Source organism: Agelaius phoeniceus, chromosome 5 (assembly GCF_051311805.1).
Source record: "Agelaius phoeniceus isolate bAgePho1 chromosome 5, bAgePho1.hap1, whole genome shotgun sequence".
Taxonomy (NCBI): Eukaryota; Metazoa; Chordata; class Aves; order Passeriformes; family Icteridae; genus Agelaius; species Agelaius phoeniceus.
In genome coordinates, this window is record NC_135269.1 from 36427517 (window position 1) to 36448479 (window position 20963).

General features: G+C 40.4%; 2 protein-coding genes across 9 annotated transcripts in view; both read left to right on the plus strand.

The window, feature by feature from the left end:
* OSBPL8 (oxysterol binding protein like 8) overlaps positions 1–17663 on the plus strand; it is an 85572-nt gene extending 67909 nt beyond the window's left edge. For all 8 annotated transcript variants that reach the window (XM_054631308.2, XM_077178812.1, XM_077178815.1 and 5 more), the window contains 14 exons: positions 2616–2850; positions 4237–4421; positions 5103–5184; positions 5885–5983; positions 6417–6513; positions 6861–6959; positions 7703–7800; positions 8473–8562; positions 9124–9260; positions 9593–9778; positions 12046–12133; positions 12537–12639; positions 13197–13302; positions 13525–17663. In XM_054631308.2, coding sequence (XP_054487283.2) covers positions 2616–2850; positions 4237–4421; positions 5103–5184; positions 5885–5983; positions 6417–6513; positions 6861–6959; positions 7703–7800; positions 8473–8562; positions 9124–9260; positions 9593–9778; positions 12046–12133; positions 12537–12639; positions 13197–13302; positions 13525–13660 — 1741 coding nt within the window. In that variant the 3' untranslated portion in view covers positions 13661–17663. The remainder of the gene's footprint in view (positions 1–2615; positions 2851–4236; positions 4422–5102; positions 5185–5884; positions 5984–6416; positions 6514–6860; positions 6960–7702; positions 7801–8472; positions 8563–9123; positions 9261–9592; positions 9779–12045; positions 12134–12536; positions 12640–13196; positions 13303–13524) is intronic.
* A 120-nt stretch (positions 17664–17783) lies between these two features.
* BBS10 (Bardet-Biedl syndrome 10) lies at positions 17784–19889 on the plus strand. The gene is made up of 2 exons (XM_054631933.2): positions 17784–18035; positions 18104–19889. Exons 1-2 carry the CDS (start codon positions 17848–17850, stop codon positions 19869–19871), a joined length of 1956 nt encoding a protein of 651 aa, XP_054487908.2. The 5' UTR covers positions 17784–17847; the 3' UTR covers positions 19872–19889.
* The last annotated feature ends 1074 nt before the right edge of the window (positions 19890–20963 follow it).

A 20963-nucleotide genomic window follows, 5' to 3' on the forward strand; every position in this document is an offset into this window, starting at 1 on the left:
TTCTCTGAACTTCTCCAACATGAGTTCCTCCCATGGGCAACAGTTCTCCACAGCTGCTGCCAATGGGGTCCCTCTTCCACAGGGGCAGTTTTTCAGGCACAGCCTGCTGCAGCATGGGTCTCCCACAGGGTCACAGGTCCTACCAGGACACTGCTCCAGCATTGGTTCCTCTCCCAACAGGTCTGCAGGTCCCTGCCAGGAGCCTGCTCGAGCACAGGCCTCCCATGGGTTTACAGCTTCCTCTCAGACATTCACCTCAGTAATTTTCCACCAATTCAATATACTTTGTGAAGATTTAGCTGTCCATTTATCTTTTCTTGGTAGGCAGGAATTTTGTACTGCTGTTAGGAGTGTGCTGTCCCAGAGCGAGACCTGGACTAGGAGAAATGCAATTCTTTTTATGCAATTCATAGATGGTCTGAGAAAAGCACAAAAAAGGTAAATGCTTGCCCCCTGAAACAATTAAAGACCCTATCCAGATGACCAAGCTTGGCTCAGCTGCAGTTTAGTGCCTTCTTTTCACTCATAGGAACAATATAACTGCTGTGTACAATTCAGCTGGAGATCTACACTCTGGAATAGTAGTTAATATCAACTGCTGGCCAAGATTACAATCACAGCAATTAGCTACAGCTGTTAAGTCTAATTAAGACTAATGCTTTAATTAAGTACATCTTCTGGTATAGCATATTCTTAGAGTATTCAGTGTGCTTAACTGTCTAAGGAGCAAAACTGGCAGGTCTAGCTTTAATTGGGTGGCAGAAGAGGGAGAAGAAAGGTGAAAGTAATTTTAGCTTCAGCTGAGAGAGAGCTTTTTAAAGTAGGTTAATAGCAAGAGAAGGTCCAAGGAAAACCTTGGACTGATATTTGTTGAAGATGGTCACCTGAAAAATAGGGATGAAGAAAAAGCAGGCATGTTCACTGCTTTCTCCTTTTTTTGCCTCAATATTAATACTAATAGTAGACTGGGCTGCCTGATCTCCTTGATTTGGAGGCCTGTGAGTGCAGGATCAGTGATTTTCCATTTGTGGGCACTGAAATTGTAAGAGACCAGTTGTATCAGCTGAATGTTTGTAAGTCCATGTGGTCTGATGTGATTCATCACAGAGTAGTTGGAGGAGCTAGTGGATGTTATGACAGGATACCTCTCAATTGTCTTCCAAGGGTCTGGGGAGTCTGAGGAGGTCTCCACTGACTGGAAACTAACCAACAGTATTCAGATTTACAAGAAAGGCCTGAGGAAAGACCCAGGAACCTATAGACCTGTGAGACTAACCTCAGTACATGGAAAAATTGTGAAGATGATAGTGTGTTCTGTTGAAAGACAAAGAACAGTGAATTACCAGGCACAGTCAGCACAGGGAAAGTCACATTTAGCTAGTAAGATATCCATCATAAGATAAGGTCAGTTGCCTACTGGATGAAGGTAAAGCAGTGGATGTAGTTTTTTCTGGATTTTATAAGGCTTTTGATATTGTCCCTCACAGGATCATTTTGGATAAATGATTCAGCTGTGAGATGAGCAGGGTCATAACGTGCTGGTTGAAGAACTGCATGAATGGCAGGACTCAAAGGGGTGTGGTGAATGGGGCTACATCTGGCTGGTCACACCAGCAGTGTCCCTCAGGGCTCAGTCATGGGCCTGTTCTGTTCTGTGTTTTGGCCAGTGATCTGGATGTAGGAGTCGAATGCACTCTTTGCAAGTTTGCTGACAATACCAAACAGGGAGGGGCAATCATCAATGACATGGAATTAAAGAAGTGCCAGTGCCTGATTCTGCACCTAGGGCAGGGTAATGCCAGGCACAAGGATAAATTGGCAGAGGAGTGGGTGGGTTGGGAGCAGCCCTGCCCTCCCAGTGGCATGAGGTGACTGCTGGGCGTGAGGTGGGCGCAGGGCCAGACGAGGGGCAGTGCAGAGGGGCCAGGGGTCTGTCTGACAGACATGGGTCAGCAGCGAGCCCTGGCAGCCAGGAGGGCAAACACCATCCTGGGCTGCATCAAACAGACATTAACCAGCTGGTCAAGAGAGGTGATTGTGCTGCTATATTCAACATTTGTGTGGCCTCACCTTGAGGGATGTGTGCAGTTCTGGGCCCCAAAATTTAGAAAGGTTATGAAGGTTCTTGACTATATTCTGAGGAGGAGCAACAAATCTTGTTAAAGAGCTGGAAGGCATGGCTGGTGAGGAGGGACTGAGAACTTTCAGTTTATCTAGTTTTGAGAAAAGGAGGCTGAGATGCAAACTTAGAGCTCTCTTACAGCTTTTTGAGGAGGGGAACTGGAAAGGGAGGTGCTAAATTCTTCTCACTGGTATTGAAGCATGGGAATGGTTTAAAGTATCATCAGAAGAGGTTTAGACTGGGCATTAGGGAGCATTTTTTTACTGAGTGTATGGTCAGACATTGGAACAGGCTTCCTATAGAGATGGTTGATGTCAGTGTCATTTCAGTGAGAAGAGTAAACATTCTATATGTTTCCAGCAGAGCTAGCTTGAAACTCCTGCCACCTCAGGCTTGATACTGGCAATATTGGTGTGTATTTTATTAAGATCCTGGTTTGGAAACAAGGAAGTTGTGTGAAGTTGAAGATTCATTTAGCCTTTGTTTTTAATAGGTTAAATGACAGTGAAATTGAGAGGCATCACTTCAAAGATCAAGATACATACTCTGACAAGTCTGATAAGGAGAATGACCATGACCACGAGGAATCTGATAACGATGGGCTGGGGAAAAGTGAAGAAAGCGACAGTGACACATCGGAGCGACAGGATGATTCTTATGTCGATCCAGAACCAATTGATATCAAGGAAACAACTTACTTAGAACAGAGTCATGAAGAACTTGGGGAGGTAAAAGGGCTGTTGATGTACTGAGCAAGCAGCTTCTCCAAAGAGTAAGCTGATATTTTAAGGGTCAGGCTACACTTGAAAGCTGACTTAGAGGATTGGCTTTCATATTTTCAGCAATAATGTATAGAAAAGGTTCTGTTCACCCATATTCTGCTCTGCTTTGCCATTCTGATGCTAATGTATGAGATTTTAACAGAGATAATGAAATTACCTGGCCTATTGCTCAGACAGAAGGTACAGAAAGGGCCTCCTGCAGCAGAGGTTCGTCATGACTACTTGTTCTTTTGTTGTTGCTTCTGTTTGGGTTTTCTTAACTTAGTCCTGTTTTTTTTTCTCCAAGTAAAGTCTTCAAGTTGAAGGTTTGAATGCAATCTGACACTTCTTTTTTTTCTCCTGCAAGAGAGAAGTTAAGCAGCTGTAGTCTGCAGAATTTAGTGGAAGGCTTGCTGTGCTTATGATGTCAACTTGCATTCTAATGATTCCTCAGAGCTGCTATTCCACTTCTGCAGGTTGTTTTATGTATTTGCCCATACAGGCAAATATGACAGGGATTTGTAAACCAAAAATCTTGGAAATTGAAATAAGTCTTTTCAGAAATCTCTTTCTCCTTAAGAGAAATGACTATGAGATTTTTTTTTTTAATACTCATGGAACTAGAATATCTTATGCTTTAAGGCTTTCTAGTAAAATGTTTAGACAAAGCAGTGTTTTAGGAAAAGCTGAGGAGTTCCAAGTCACACATTTTTGAATATGCATTTTAGAACTGTTCTGGAAAAAGGGATGCCTTTCCTTGCTTTTCCTACAACCATTGCTCTTGATTTCAGAAACTATATGGGATAATATCTCCCTTCTTCTTGGACAGAAAGGAGCATGGAGTGTGGCTGCTGGTTTTGCTCAGCTACCCCTAAGTGGTGTATTTGCTTTAAGGAAAACCACTGATGCTACTGACTGATTCAAGGCAATGAAAAGCATAGATATGTCAGTTTTTATGGTTAGGAAAAGCTGGTAGAATGAACAGCCCTTTGGTGTTTAAGTCCCTGCATTTGAGGAGAGTAATGCAGGTGATGCCTAGGAAAGGACTAAGGAAGGATTTCTGAGCAACATCCTACCTCAAAATTTTCTAGCCTAGAGTTCTAGCCTAGAGATGATGAAAACAAATGCAGTTTTTAATGCTGAATAGTAAATCTATCATACTTCATTAAAGATGTATCCTAAGTGTATTTATAGAAACTGGATCTAACTTCCATAGTTGCTTCAGCATCTCAGAGTGATTTATTTTAAGTATCTATTTCCCATTCTTACTGCAACCTTAGAATGTGTTGACCTGTCTTCTGGAGGATTGTTTGCTTTCTCCTTTCTCCTAAGCAGTTTTTTGGTTCATCCTAGGCAGGTGAGGCTGCTCAGACAGAAGAAGTGTCAGAAGAAAACAAAAGTTTGATCTGGACACTACTGAAGCAAGTCCGGCCAGGAATGGACTTGTCCAAGGTTGTACTGCCTACATTTATTTTGGAGCCTCGCTCTTTCCTGGACAAGCTGTCTGATTACTACTACCATGCAGACTTTCTGTCTGAGTAAGTCTCTGGTTTTCATTCTTACCATTTTTGAAATTAAAATAGGGTAACAGTGTCAGATATTGCCATTTTCCAAAAGCTGACTGCCTTGAGAGCTCACATGGTACATCTTGAAGTCTGGCCGCTCTTATAATTTAATAGCAGTCATGTTGCAGGCATTTCTGGTTTCATTTCTGAAGACTGGTTGAAAGACTTGTGAAAATGAGTTTAATTTTTTTCTCCAAGAAGCATATTTAAAATGAGAAACCAATACTAGTTAATTTTTTAATACAGTGTTAAGTTCTGTCCAGATTTAGAGTTGCCAGCTCAAATGCAGCTAATAAATTACAGGTAAATTGAAATATTATTCAGCTCAGAACTCTGCATGTAAGTAGGCTGGAAGTAAAAAGATACTAAAGTAGTAACCTATGAACAGAACTTGAGTGGGGGTAGGACAGAATTTAATGTTACAAAGAACAGACTCAAACATGTAAATACCATTTCTGCCATTTTAGTTGACTTCAATTTTCAGACAATTATTTGAAAACTTTAAATTTGGTGAGATCAGGCTGAAAGTTTTACAGTAGTGCAAATCACAGACCTGTTTTAGTCAGCTCCTAGATTCAAGATATGTCACAACAATTGATAGCATGTTATAAACGATGCAATACTGATAGTTGATCTGTGTGTTCTGTTTCACAGAGCTGCTCTTGAAGAGAATGCTTACAACCGCATGAAACAAGTAGTGAAGTGGTATTTGTCAGGATTCTACAAAAAGCCAAAGGTATACTTTCACATATTAATCTTCAGTCACTGTGTCTAGTTTGAGGACTTAGGGATATGCTGGAGTAAGTTTTTCTTTTTGAATTTATATTTTAATGCATTTTTTAAAAAAGCAATGTTTTCATTGCTTACACAAACACATCATGGAAATTTTTGATCCCTAGCCATGCTGAAAATAGACTAAATTCAATTGCATTTGTCCCTTGCAATAGAAATTGAACTAAATGTTTTTAATAAAGTTGAGCCAATTCTATATTTACCATTATTCAGTGATAACAGTCTGAAATTGGAGGACTGATGTTTCTACCACTTCATTTAGCTTTGCACTAAATACTCTTCATAGTCATATTGCTGGGAAATAGTATTGACAGAAAGTACTTACTACCTGACTTCAAACAAAAGCTCTGTAATGATTCTGAAAAAAAAAAACCAAAAAAACTCAAAACAAATCTTACATTCTTTGTGTCCTTATGTGTAGAATACTTTAGTGGATATACTGAATATATGATAATTTCCTTAGAGTGAACAGCAGACTAATTGAGCATAATATTCAAATGATGAAATCGAGTGCCATGTACTTCAGCATATATATTATGATAATTCTTTTTCCTATGTGTCTTATCTTCAGTGATAGATGATAAAATGTTTTGTGACTTGTGTACCTGCACAGTATGATGAGTCTCTATTCAATTTCTGTTTAGGGACTAAAAAAGCCGTACAATCCTATACTTGGAGAGTTTTTCCGCTGCATGTGGATTCATCCAAGGACAAACAGCAAGACCTTTTATATTGCAGAACAGGTAAATGGAAAAAATAATTTGAAGAAAAATAAATGTATTGTACATTTGTGCGAGTTAAATGCTATGGTAGTTTCAGAAAATGTATTGAAGGGTATGAATAATATCCTAAAACCTCTTCTGGTGAGCATAGTTTTCTTACAGTTGTCTCTTTAAAGTCTGCCTTCCTAAAGAGAGAGAGGGAGGAAGGTGTTTCCAATATTTCTGTTCCTCTTCCCCTGGAACTAGTCAACTGCTGATTTTCTTAATTTTTGAAATTCAATAGGTGATTGCTTGATCTTATCTTCAAAGATTTTAGTCAAACTTCACATATATTAACTCCATTCTAATATGTGCAGCCTCAATTTTGCACTGTCATTTTTAGCTCAAAGCTTATACAGTATTTACTATATTGCTTGTTTTTGTTTGTCTCAAATATGGGGTTTTTTTCCAACAGGTGTCACATCATCCTCCAATATCTGCCTTCTATGTTAGCAACCGCAAGGATGGTTTTTGCCTTAGTGGTAGCATTCTGGCCAAATCAAAATTCTATGGTAAATAATGGGGTTTTTTTGGTTGTATGTGTATTGAGGGATGCAAAATTGGTGCACATGAATTTTGTTTTGTAGATGAAAGAAGGATGTTAGAAGGGTCAATGTTTTGGTTGTTGTATTGTCCTTTCCTTACAAAGTTTTTGCTACCGGTCTTCAGAATTTTAATTTCTCTTTTTGGAGTGTTTTAATATTTATTGGAGACACTGTGCATTATAGTGGCTTCACTAGACAGGATAGGTTGCAGTGTTAAATATACTGATGTTCTTAATTGTATTGCTTAGTTATTAGGGAGTGGTGGCTGTTGTCTTGCAGGGGGAGAAATGTGACTGTCTGTCTTTGAATTTCAGGGAATTCATTATCTGCCATACTAGACGGAGAAGGACGGCTAACATTTCTAAATAGGGGAGAAGATTATGTAATGACAATGCCATATGCCCACTGTAAAGGTAGTGGTTCTTCTCATTCTCTAGATGGCAAAGTTATGAGAAAAGAAGCTTGTTATTCTAAATAGTTCATTATTGTAAATAATGTGCTGTGTTGGATTCAAGCCTGTCATCTAGAGGAGACTGTTCTGAAGATTGGTGGCTCTAGGCTTCCACATATTTTATCAGGAGAAAAATATATCTGTTGTTTAAGCCATGTTTTCATTTTTGACACAGGAAAAGATTCCTTTTCATGACAAGTAAGAAATAGTAAAATCATATATATAGTTATCTGTCAGTACGTGATATTAATTTACTGTTTGAGTTGTCTTTTATTAGAGCAGCTTTGAGCTTTTCCACTATTTTCCTCTTTTAAACATAAAAGCCAATGTAGTATCTACACCACAGTGTGATTTGATTATAAATTATTGGCATTTGTCCTTAGTTTCACTATGGGAAATGGGTCAGTGCCTTGTAAAGTTTTCTGGAAGGTCAGTAATAGCACAAAATAGCTTGAAGAATCGCTCATTTTTAGGCTGTAACTTACTCAGTATTGTCTACCCATATACTCCAGAATTCCCTTTCAGGATACACAGAATCACACAGGAAAGGTCATCTGAAAATACAAGTTTTCCTCTGGCACAGGCATGTTTACTCTAGGAATTGTACCCAAGTAACTTAGGGGTTTTGTTTTGTTCAATTAAAAGCATTTGTTTTAGCTGGGAGTTTTTGTTTTGTTTTTGTTTTTTTTTTTTTTCCCCTTGCAGGAATTCTTTATGGAACAATGACCTTAGAGCTTGGAGGAATAGTCAACATCACCTGTGAGAAAACTGGCTACAGCGCAACAATTGAATTCAAACTCAAGGTTCGTGAACACAGTGAGTGGGCACAAGAAGAATAAACATAATATCCACTTGCATAAGCTAAACAAAGGTTTCTGAACCACTTCTAGATGGCTTCTGAAAAATGCATTTGCCATCCTTGAGGTGGAAACTGATTTTAAAAAAACGTTTTCAAGAAGTGTACACATGGAGAGAGAAGTTGTATTCAGTTGAAATTATAGGGGAAACATTAAAGTTGGGAGGCTGTGTTAACTGACAAATTGCCTTGTCAGTCCACAGGATACATGTGCAGCCTGTCAAAAGGCCAAAGAAAATCCCTGGCAATCAAAGTTGTTTCTACAAAAGATAATCTCTAGTAACAAATGGTCCTTGGCAAAGCCATGAAATTAGTGTAGCAAATGACTGTGTCCTTCAGGATATCGTGTCATTGTTTTCTGCTTTATTTTCTGTTTTCTTTCTTTCAACATCTGTTAGAGAATACTTTTACTCAGAAAATCTTCTAAGAAGAAAAGAAGAAATTACGTACTCTGGTTTTAGACTTCTTTAAGATTAAAAAGTAGAAGATGCAATATTAAAGATATCAGGGCTGTTTACTGCACATTTCATAAATTCACATTTTTCCTTAGGACTAAACATATAAACAAAAATAATATGTTATTAAAATAAACATGAAACCATTTGTTTTTGTTTTGCAGCCTTTTCTGGGTAACAATGACAGTGTTAATCAAATATCAGGGAGAATTAAGCTTGGCAAAGAAGTTCTGGCTGTTTTAGAGGGTCACTGGGTAAGTAGTGAGTGATGCTCTTTTATAAATTCTGGCTGACAGTTGAGACAGGTGAAAACAGCACTTAAATACAAAAAAGACTCATGTTTTTTTAAAAAATGAAGTACTGCTTTTGCAGAAAGTATTCCAGGAAGTATAGGATCAACATTGTTCTATTTCCAGCTCTTAAAAGATGGAAAAGTTTAAGTAGTTTACAAAGAAAATTAAACATTCCTTCACAATGAATCTTGTGAAATGTTTTGGTATATGCATTAGTACTATGAAGAATTTTTATGGCACCAGCATGAAATATTTAACGTTGTTTCAGATCTGGTGAGGTGACATGGCATCACTCATTTTTAAATGTGGTAATGATTCCATTGCATCTCTGTTCCAAGCTAGAACCTAGCACAGAGGGCAGAAATTGAATTTTAAATTTAGCATATCTAATTATTCTTAACTGCATGCATTCTAAAGAAAAGAAATTCTTATTACAAAGAAAAAAGCTCATGCCTTGCTTTTTTGTTATTTTGACACTCTTTGAGATAATTACAGTTAAGAAACTAATCATATCTGTTACAGGACAGTGAAGTTATTATTAGTGACAAGAAGACAGGTGTTTCAGAGACATTCTGGAACCCAACATCTGAGGTGAAGCAGCGTAGATTACATAGATACACTGTGAAGTTTGAAGAGCAAGATGACTTTGAATCAGAGAAGTAAGTTCACTATAGAACCATGTATTTATTTCTCTAAAATAAAACTCATAATCTTCTCCAAAATAGAAGCAAATTATCATTACTTTCCCATATTTGATGATACTAGCCTTTGATAATAAAAGAAAATAATACTGTTAAATATAAGATCATTATTTATATGGCTTACAATCAGGGAAATCTTGATAGAAATGTAGGTAAAACTTCCATTAAATGGTAATATTCTCTTTGGAGGGTGGTCCATTTACTTAGCCTATAATTCAGGAAATTGTTTGCAGTTATTTCTGTCAACCAAATTGTGACTCTGGTGATTCTGTATATTGTTCATTTGTCAGGCTTTGGCAACAAGTGACAAAAGCAATAAATAATAAAGACCAAACAGAAGCTACTCAGGAGAAATATATTCTGGAAGAAGCTCAGAGAAAGAGTGCCAAAGAGAGGAAGCTTAAGGATGAAGAGTGGACATGCAAGCTGTTCGATCAGGATTCAGTCACAGGAGAATGGCACTATAAATATGCTGAGTGAGTCCTGGAGTGCTTGGTAATGTTGCTGAGCCTCTTCCTGTGGTTTCAGCAGCAAAAGAGCTGATACATATAGCTTATTTATGTGTAACAACATAGCTGTGCTATGCTCTAGATTTTTTGGGGCACGCCAGTTTGGTGTTTGTCTTCCCTTTTCCCCCCTAGACTGACATCTATGCAGATTTTCCCAAACTGGAAGATATGGTACATATGGGCATACCAGCTGGAAATCAGAAAATCTAGTGTCTGAAAATCAGAGAAGCCTGTGCATAGTTGGATTGAGCCATTTAATTTGTTATATATTAGAATAACTCTGAGACTAGCAGCTTTGCAGCAATAGTTAATGCTGGGACCAGGTGGCTCTGCCTGGCTGTCAAATCTGTCCTGCACATGAGTGTCTGTGAATCTCTTTCTGTGATGCTCTGGGTCAGAAGCTGAAGATGCAGCTGTCTCCCTGACTGCTGGAAGGATGCATTCTGTATCCTCACCAATGTTGCAAAAGTCAGCTTGAAGCTGAGCCCTTTACTAACGATGGTTTTCACAGAGCACCCATGTTCTGCTGATTTTTTTTCAGTACCCAGCATGCTTCTGTGTTGTAAGGATTGTAAAAGTAAAATAGCCAACAACGATACAATGAAGTTAAGTACCTCTGAATCCATGGATGCTGGAAGCATATTCCCATGGCTAAACATGGGAGGCCTTTACCTTTCTGTACAAGAATGGTGATATTAAGGTCATAGCCTAAGTGTTTGTACAGGGAAGAGTACAAGAATCCCGAGTACTCTACACATCTCCAGCAAATTTGGAACTTGAAGGTTTCCTAGAACCAAACAAGGAATCTGTGTATTTAACAACTCTCAGTTAATTCCTTTCCCATGAATTTCATTGTCTTCTTATTAAGCTTGTGCAGACTTTCACCACTGAAAACATCATGCAGCAGGGAAATTCCCCAACTAGACCAAATGCTCAGTGAAGCACCCTCTCTTGGTTTGAATCCTCTAGTGCTGTTGATTCCTCTTCAAGAGTTGTGAACAGTCCAGCTGAATGGACTGCCCATACTCTTGAACCCTGTGCAAAACCATTAGGAAGAGGACTTTACTTGAAATCTATTAGAGTTTAAGACCTGTCTTGTAAATCTGCATTGTTCCCGATGTCCTTGAGGCCTTGTGCTTCAAGGATGTGTCACAGAAATTTTGCTATGTACGAGAAAGCAATCTGCACTGACAGCATTCCCTGGAAAAAGCCTCTCCTTTCAAGCATATAATGCTGGCTCACCACCTGGTGCATGTAGAGAGCAGTCTTCTACACTACTGTGAAAGATGTGTTCAGTGAGCTGGAGCATTTGTTAAGGTATCTGGATTATGGATTTAGGTATCTGGATTACAGATAGAGAAGAGAGCAATGCCTAGTTCTTAACCCAGTTACCTCAGATGACATTTAATTCAGGTCAGGTTAAGCTAAGATGTAAGTGTAGGTCTGTGTTCACAACATCTGAAGCAGCTACAGCTATTTAAAAGGAATGCAGAAGGACACAAAAGGAAATCCATGCTTAATGTACTCTGGCTAAAGCTCTGCATCAGAACATCCTTCCTGCAGTCACTTGCAGTTTCTGTCCTGAAAGCTCTGTAATCAGTGGTGACGTTGGTGTTTTCCTTTGGCTGCTTGTTGTTCTCCAGTGAGTTATGTGTCTTATGCTGTTGTGTTTTTTTTAAATTCTCAATCAGACTGTAATTGGACAAGCACTCTTAAAAATCAGAACAAGAAAACTGTGCATAGCTCGTTAGCGTCTCATGAAACCAGTCTTGATTACCATTAGCCGCTTTGGGATAAAAGCAGGTTTGAGGTAACTGATTCTTAAACTCTCCTTCATAGGCATCTTTCAAAAGGAAAAAAGAAAACTCAACAAAAAGCAGTCTAAATATTTTTAAATTCCCCTAATTTCCCTGTAGTTCTAAAATAATAACTGTATCTGAAGCAGGAAATCTTTCATGATTCAATCAGATATGATTGGCAAAAAAAAATTCATTATGGTATTGTTGGTTAATGTAATCATTTGTACTCCTAGCAGCTGGCTGACATGAAGTTCATTTTTTAGCTCTCTTGGCCCTGCAGGTTAAGACTGGACCATAAGTAGAAGATAAGATCATAATGCCGTATCTGATTTCTATATAGTGAGAGTTTTAGCCCCTTCATACTGAGTAGTTTCTGAGCAAGGAAATATTTCTTATTTAAATTGCTGTAGTGTTAATATTATTTACTTTGTCCAGTACCAGACCATGGGACCCTTTGAATGATATGATCCAGTTTGAAAAAGATGGTGCAATCCAGACAAAAGTTCGACATCGGACACCAATGGTATGTTCCAGTTCTGACAGCACATGCAAGATCCAGGAACTTGTATATATTGTATATTATGTGTATAAAGATCATTAGAGCATTGGGATTAATGGGAAATGCTATTAGCCTACAAAAATGTTGTTTACACACAATATACAAAGTCTTTCACTTCTGTGTTGAATCCTAAGCAGTAGAAGTTACTTGATTGGATAGGAATATAAAATATGCAAACTTGAGCTCAGCAGTTTAATGTGTATTTTCCCTTAAATGGGAAGATGCACAAAATTCAGACTGCTAATACATCAAAAATTTTAACTTGGACTTCTCTTAGATATTGTGCTTTTAACTGTCATTGTTGGAATGTGCTGCTTTGCTACAGTTCTGGTTCTCTGGAAGTAACACACAAATTTATCAATTTTAGGTTACTGTTCCAAAAATCAAACGAAAGCCATCCAGTCTGAAGAAAGGAGAGTGTGGTTTCTCATCCCCAGAGCCTGATAACCAGGATTCCTCTGGGAGTGAAGGTACAAAAAGATACATTTACTTACAGAAATAATAAATTTATTTGACAGATGAAGAGTTCAGTGTTATGAGTACTCTTCTTATCACAATGTTTTTACAATATTTTAGTTCTACCCAATGTGAAGCATGTTCTGGAAAACAAAGGAGCAGAATGGCTCATGGTTTTGATTGCAAATTTTCCTGTCTTTTTAAATGCAGTGTAGGTAGGCTTAAGTGCTGTACATATTTAATACCTAGGGGAAAAGAATGGTGTTCATAAACTGTTTTCTTTCTTAAAAAATTACTTCAATTTGTAGATTAGTATGTGGCTAGAGGGTAGATTTTTCTTGTTGATAATGTTTGCAGAAGCTAAACAATATGATGAATGTTTAAAAGATATTTCAAGCACTTAAGTTGCTGTCCTGTGGTATAGGTGACTCTGAAATAAAGTTTTCAATAGAAGCTAGTTAGAAAATTTTCTCCTCATTTTTGCTACAGGTTTAGTTTGTCATTTGCACTTTGTTCCTTTTATGGCAGCAGTCACTTCAGTCAATTACATCTGGCTTTTGTGTCCTTCTAGCACAACTTATGAAGCATAATACAAGAATAAGGAAAAAAGGGACAGACCTTGGTGAACTACATAGTGCCATTGAGTCTATAAAGGAAACACAGGAAGACATTAAGAGGTACTACTAATTAAAATGCTTTAAAATGGTTTAGAGAATAGGAATCTTGTAGGATTTTTTTTTTCTCTTAGAGGCTGGTATGTATCTTTTCTCAAATATTGATTGCTCATTGATGTTTCAACGTTTTCCTCTAAAGCTGCCTTCTGTAGGGAACCCTAACATAGTAGAAAGTGTCAAATTGTGTAGTCTGTAATTTACAGGATATTGTTTTCTATCTTACAGGGAGATCATGGCGCTACGAAATAGAGTCACTTCTAATTCGTCACCCTGGGACTACCATTCCTTGCAGTTTAAGCACTATGTCTTCATTGTACTTATGGTTCTGCTACAGCTTATCATTAATGTCTTGTTCAAATAAGAAGTGTGAACAAGGGCCTTCTTGAACTGGAATGATCACACTGTTACTGGGGGCCATATTTTAAGCTGGACTTTATATGATGCAATATTATGTAAAAGAACTGTGTAGCAACAACCTACAGAACTTTGCCTCAGCATTCATGGTTCAGAATCATACTTGTGTCTACCCAGTTGCAGTAAGAACTGTGTAAGTGCCAGTACACTCTTGCTCCTGGTGTGTGCCTCTGTCTCGCAGTCATACGACATCAGCCTTGTGTTTATATTGCGTCACACGGATGAATCTTCACCACAGAATAGATCAAGTTCAACACTGAGGTCAGACCCCATAGGTAGGATGTGAGTCCTTTATGGTAGAATGACAGACAGGCATACTTCATTACATAGATAAACTTATCATTTTTGTAACAAAAAATTTTGAAGTAGCCATCAGCTTTTGTAAATGGCATTGGGTGTTTGGAAGTAAACTTTTGTTTAAGGTCAAACAAATACATTATTATAGGAAAAATTGTGTGTGTTAGGAAATGGCAAGTAAAAAGTCTTTGGGAAATCTGCAATATAATGTCCTTGATTAGTTTTGGAAGTATGAGGTTTTTATCCTGAATTACTGTAGGCTTGTAAGCCAGCTGTTTTATAGTTTTAAAACTTAAGATTCATCTTAAAAACATTCCCACATCTACTGTACAGAGCACATTTTTAACAGTACAGCAGCCAGGGAGGTACTGTTTTGGTCTACTCTCTCATGAATTGCAAATGTCAAGGATTTATGGTATGTTTATAAGTCTTGAAAAATCTACAGCTTTGGATTTACATTTGTTTATGGCCATGTCATGGTAAGCAGACAGACTGCTGATGCCAGGACTCATGGGTATTTTTGAAACAAAATGTCAAGGGGTATGCTTAGTGTGTAGCTTGAGCTGAATCTCCAAAAGGCAGTGTAGAATAGGATTCAGGCACTGTCATGAGCAGAGTTGCAAATGAAAATGTGTGTGTTTACACAGGGAAAGCTCAGAAGTTGTGTGATGGCTAACACCATGTATCTCAAAACAAATGAGAGGAAAATCCAAGTGTTTGAAATCCCTCTGTACTGCAAGTATATACTACCTACCAGAATACATGGATGCACCTTCTTAGTATGCTGTAGCCATACAAATTCATGCAAAGCTTAAGTTTAAATTCAAAACCAGGGTTTCTAACATTTTTTATTTGAAGAAATATATGCATGTATAGAATTTGTAAAATTCCAGCCAAAAATGTAGTGCTGGTATTTATCTGGTGAGTTCCCTGTGCCAGTCAAGCATACCAAGGCAAAAAGGGGCTGTAGAAATGAGAAAGTATTTTCAGTACCCCAGGTGAGACAACAGGAGGATGAGTGGCACAGTGTGAAGGACAGCCAAGTTTGTTTTCAGAGGATCCTCTCAGGAATCAAATCCATCCTGGGCAGTGGAATAGTTTGAAAGTCATGTTTGGCTTTTTGCCATGGCCAGGTTATGCCTCTGCCTTGGGCAGCCTGCCTGAGTCTCCAGGTGATCTGCCTTTCTGTTCTGCATCGGTCTCACTAGTATTTAGTGAAAATACTGTTTACTCGTTTATCTGTCCAGCTTATATATTTCTGTGGCTGACACTTCCATGCACCTCCCCTAATCTTTTACCTTTCCTCTTCTGTGGGCCTCAGCTGTGTGAAAGTCTATTGTGTAAGCAGTGAACTTCAGCATCTTTTGTACAGCTTCACATTAGCACGGTTTGGTCTTGAATAATTTTTCTGGAACGTGTTATGTTAACCAGATCTTGTAGCCACGGGCAAGACCAAACCTGGTTGGACTTCTATTAAATCTACAGCTGATTTAACAGGGGCAAAATTTGTGAACATAGAAAGTCCTTTCATAAACAAACAAAATAATTACAAATGCCTCAGTCTCTAAATGGAAACTGAAGTTACCCATGTATGAAATGGCATTAAGAAAGCAGAGTATTACGGCATTCACTTTAACATTCTTAGCCTGGAATTTGGCTGTTCATTATTGCATTCAGATGTCAAAGCTTCACCTGTCTTAAGATCCATTACAAGCCTTTAAACATACTCTGAACATGAGAATAATCCAATGAGTGAGATTTGGGCAATAACTTCAATCCTCTAAAATAATATTCTGCTAAATTTGTGGTGCTGAAACTCTTGACTGATAGTTTCAAGCTTTTATCTCCTTGTAAATAGAAATGTACTTCTGCCTTTTCATGCTGATTTTTCAATCACTTCTATTCAAGAGCAGTGAATAACACAGTTTGCATGCATTTTTACATGGACCACATGGTAGTGACTGTATTTGACCCAGCCAGCTGGCTGGCTGGCAGTGTTGGGCAATGTCAGATTAAAAAGATAATCCATAGCTGAAGTTCATGCTTAGCTCACGATGAGTGAAAGACTTGAACAGAGCAAAACAAAATCCTTTTGCTTATTTTCCTTTTCAACTTATTTTTTAGAGTTGAATTCTGTTGAAAAAGTTTTAGTGATGAACTGGAAAGGTAAAGGATATGTGATGAAACTTCTTGAAAAGTAAAATTGCAGACTTTTGCAAGACTTTATGATTAGATAAATTCTGAAAAGTACAGTGAAAACCTAGTAATAGTTATTTTGCTGGATTTTATATATTCCCTCATTTGAATAGAACAAAGAAACTTCTTCCCTATTTTTTACTGTACAGTTGGTCACAGACATGTATGGATCCTTTTTTTAGTGCGTCACCATTGTCCTCTTTAGCCATGATGTACAGCAGATCTTGACTACTACCTGCTTAAGACTGAGCTCTGCACATATATAAAAATTGATTGTACAGTTTGCAGATGCTTGATGCTTGAGGGCTGTGGCCTTCTAGTTTTTAAAGTTTATAACAGCACTTGTTTTCACATTTGATTTCCAATTCCTGTTTTGTTTGGGTTTTTTTCCTTGTACAGGAAATATCTGCAGAATTTGCCATGTGGTTTTGTTGGGTTGGTTTGTTTGTTTTCAGATGCACTCTATGCCTTTAATTTGCCATTTAGGTACAGGTTGCCTAACTGGGTACAGATAACCTAAGCTAAGAAAAAGTAAATATGCCATGTGAAATACAACAAGTATCATTTTCAGTAGATGATGTTTCTTGGATTTCATGTGTTGATTCCTTTTAAATAGTTGATATCACTTGATGAGGGTGTATAGTCTGGTTTTCGTGTCCTTCCTCCCACTTATGAAATCTCACAAATTATTCGCAAGGTTGTCTCGTAAAATGTAATGGTTGTGGTTTCTCCTTTTTTGTTTGTTTGCTGCCCTTGTGTGCCTTTGGCAATTTTTTTTCTTCCTAGATTCATGTTTATGAAACAGACTTTGTATGTCAGTTTCTTAAAGGCTGTTATTTTTAGCTATTACCATTGTTTGTGTAAATAATGTGTAACAAAAATTCTGTACATCTCTAAGTTTTAATTATTTTTATTTCAGGAGTACCCGCAAATCACAGAAAATTTAGCAGATATTCAAGTATTGTAAACAGTGCCTTCTTGATGGGTTTCTACGCTGTTCGGAGACATGTAAAGATTTGTCAAATTTGTGCCATATATAATACCAGATCTTTTGTGAGGGCTGTTGTGTTTGAGAACTGATGTTCCTGCTTAGTCATTCTCTGGGGGGAAAAAAATCAGCTCTTAAAACATTACACTATTTCTTCTTTCTGGCTGGTGAGCCGAAAGTCGAGGATTTGGGATGTTTACAGTGAAGCTGCACTACTTTGTGGTAATACAGAAACAGCTCGAACGATGTAACTTCGGGGTGAGATTATTTGGGCTTTTTCCCTAAACTTTTTCTCCTTTCTGCCCTACCCCGGCCTTTCGCTCTGCCAAGCGGGAAGATTAGCCCTCAGGACACAGCGCCCGCTTCCCCGTCCCGCGTGTCCCGCCCTGTCCGACACCCGGGATCACGGCTTTGTGTGAGGGATCTGAGCTGTTACGGCCCGCCTCCAATAAAGATGTGTCGCACCTCCGTTTCTCTGGGCTCTGTGCGCCGCTCCCGCTCCCGCTCCTGCTCCTCCGTCCCTCCCGCGCGGCTCCCGCTTCCCGCGTCCCTCTGTCCCGCCCTCCGCTGCTGCCCGGGCGCGGCCGTGACGCTCGGCGGGGGGAAGGAAGGAAGGAGGGAAGGAAGGAAGGGGCGGCCCGGGCGCGGCGGCGATGGCGGCGGCCGGCCCAGAGCGGCCGCGCTTGTGGCAGGAGGCGGCGGCGCTGGCGGGCGCGGTGCGCGGCGCGCTGGGGCCGCGGGGCGGGCGGGCTCTGCTGCTGCGGCCCACGGGCGAGGCGATGCCGACGCGGGACGGGCGGCGGCTGCTGGAGGCGCTGAGCGTGGAGCCGCCCGCGGCCAGGTACCGCGGCGGGGGGGCCGGGCGAGGCCGGCGGGGGCGGCTCCCTAACGCTGGCCGTGTCCCCGCAGGGTGATGGCGGCCCGCGCCTGCAGCCACCGCGCCGCGACGGGGGACGGCGCCAAGAGCTTCGTGGTGCTGCTGGCGGCCGTGCTGGGCGGGCTGCGGGCGGCCGGCGGCGGCGCCGGGCTGCAGCGGGCGCTGCGGGACTTCGAGGGGCAAGTGCTGGAGCGGGCGGTGGCGCGGGGGCTGCGGCGGCACCTGCGGCCGGCGCCGCCCGGGTCGCTGGAGCCGCTGCTGGAGCCGTACCTGGCCGGCCGGCTGGGCCCCGGCGAGCGGCGGCGCCTGGCGCGGCTGTGCGCTGAGATGTGCCGGCGCTGCGCCCCGGCCGCCGCCACGCGGCCGCAGGTGCTGCGGCTCCTCGGCCAGCGGTTCGCGGAGCTGCACGCCGCCGTGCCCGGCCTGCCCTTGGCGAGCTCCAGGGTCCTGCCCGGCATCGTCCTCCGCAGGGACTTCGCTGCCTACTGCCCGACGGACGGGGAGCTGCGGGCCCTGCTCGTCACCGAGCCCCTGCGGCCCGCCCTGACGGCCCCGGGTGTGGAATTTGTTGTAGACTCCGAAGGTCAGTATCAGGCTTCCCTGCGCTGGATCGCTAAGAGGACAGAAGCCTTAATGAAACACTTGCAGAGTAAAAACGTTAAGCTGTTACTGTCCAGTGTGAAGCAAGAAGACGTAGTTATCTACTATGCCAAATTATATGGTGTGTCTGTGGTAGAGTGCTTATCCTCGGAAGAAATGGCCCTTATCCGTGAAATCACTGGTGTCTCCCCTTACGTGCCTTTTGGTGATACCATGGACAGAGAGATAACCGAAACTGCAGTGGTAACGTTTTGCCAGCCCTTGCTGCTCGTCTCCAAGAGATGTGTCCACGTTGGCTTCGCCAGTGTGTGTGCCTTCCAGCCCCACTGCCTGATCCTGTGTGGGCCGGTCGATGGCGTCAATGAGCAACATGCTGCTGCTCTACAAGAGGCGTTCACAATGCTGCAGCAGCTGTTTAAAACAGTTGATCAGAGGGGGGAATGGAACGCAGAAGGTGAAAGCCAGAGTAAAGCCTCAGATGTTTACACTTGCCATTCTTCAGCTACTCAGAAACAACTGGTAATAGAAAATACTTGTAATACTAACCAGGTTTCTGAATGTCAGCTGAAAGCACTTAGTGACGAAACAGAGGGGAAAGTTTTTTACCCTGATAAAAGTGATCTGCTGGTCCACAATCAAAAGAACCACAGTATTCCTGTGTTTGTGGCACATAACACTGGTACAGTCACTGCGAGTGAGTGCCTCGATGTTGGCAAAGGTCTAGAGAAAACATGTTGCCATATAGTTCCATTTAAACAGGAGGAGAGTTGTGCAGGTATTGCACAGGATTACTCCAACTGCCTCATAGAAGCGGGATCAGTTTTGCCAGTAGGAGGTTACTTTGAAATCCTGTTACATTATTATATTCAGGATTATGCAAAACAGTGTCAGCAGTCAGAGGTAACCATTGTATCTAACGTGGTTGCTGATGCTTTGCTAAGTATTCCTGAGGCCTTGTACCAGACAGAACGAGATGGCTTTACCAAATTCAATTTTGAAGCCATTAATTTACTCAAAAAAAATCAGCCACTACCTGTAAACAATGAAGGCTTAGAGTCAGTATATTGCAAATACCAGTTAGTCATTTCAGTTCTTCATTGTGTTACAGAGCTTCTCTCCATAGACTTAGTAATTGGTATTAAGCGGCCACTCCAAAAAATTGAGGATCGTGACTCAGAAGATGACACTAGAAATAATTAATAAAGAATGATTTTTATATGTGTTGTTTCCTTGTGTCTTCTTGTCAAATGGACACCCTCAAAAGTCCGTGCTAGAGACTAAAAGATACTTCTTCTCTTAGAAGATAAAGGCTAACCATCTGAGACTGTGGAAAACTGGGTTGTGAACAATATGACCTTGACATTTTGAGCATGAGGAAGCGTAGCCATTTTCCACTGCAGATGTGCAGTGCAGTCTCCATCCACATGCTGAGGATTCTGTGTACATTCAAGCCAAGGGTCAGCTTTGCCTCTTTTGGTGGATTGTTTTCACAAGCTAGATGTAATTTGTTTTCTTGGCATGTTTAAAGTTGCCAGTATGACAGGAGCCACTGAACTTTCAAGTTACAAACCAAGGGGTAGATTTTGTAGCCTTCATAATTAGCCGGATTAAATGGGTTTTTTTTAAATAAAAATATTTAGTATACATCATAATTTTGACTATAAAGGGAAAAATATAACTTGTTAGCCTGTTCAGCACTGGGGCAGGCAGCAGTAAACCACTGTGGTGGATCCCAATGAAGAATTTTCTGAATGGAGATGCAGCATTTTTATCTTCCATTGAGTTCATTTCAGTTGAACTAGAAGAGTTAAGAATAATTTCATACCATGACTTTGTGGCAGTTTCTCTGGAAAATTAGTTTATATGACATTGCTTAATACAACTCTTAATTTTAACTACAATAGGCTGAGTTGTGGTCCTGGTATAAAAGGCTGTCTACTTACGGGAAAAGTTTACTCAGGCAGTAAAGCAGGTCTGCTTGAAAAACCTGAGATAGTTGAGTCTTTGATTATTAGGGATTTTATTCTGGGTTTGCTTTTTGGTTGGTTCTTTTTTTCCCAGAATTTTCATTAATAATATTTGCTTTAAGCCCAGAAGCATGTGTACCTGCAATGTATACCTCCCTTTCTGCTGGGTCCTAAAAACTATAGGTTTGATGGAGGAAGTTTTTGAGTAACTTGATCAGCTGCAGCTGATAATGCTATCAAGTTGGTTCTGTGTGCATTTCCCAGTGCTGCATAATACTGAGAGTAATGGTTTTGGGTTTTTTTTAATCTATTAAATAAAATTTAG

Coding starts and splice junctions, on each gene's coding strand:
- BBS10 (XM_054631933.2), top strand. CDS start 17,848: ATGGCGGCGGCCGGCCCAGAGCGGCCGCGCTTGTGGCAGGAGGCGGCG. Junction 18,036..18,103: donor GTGGAGCCGCCCGCGGCCAG/GTACCGCGGCGG, acceptor GTGTCCCCGCAG/GGTGATGGCGGCCCGCGCCT.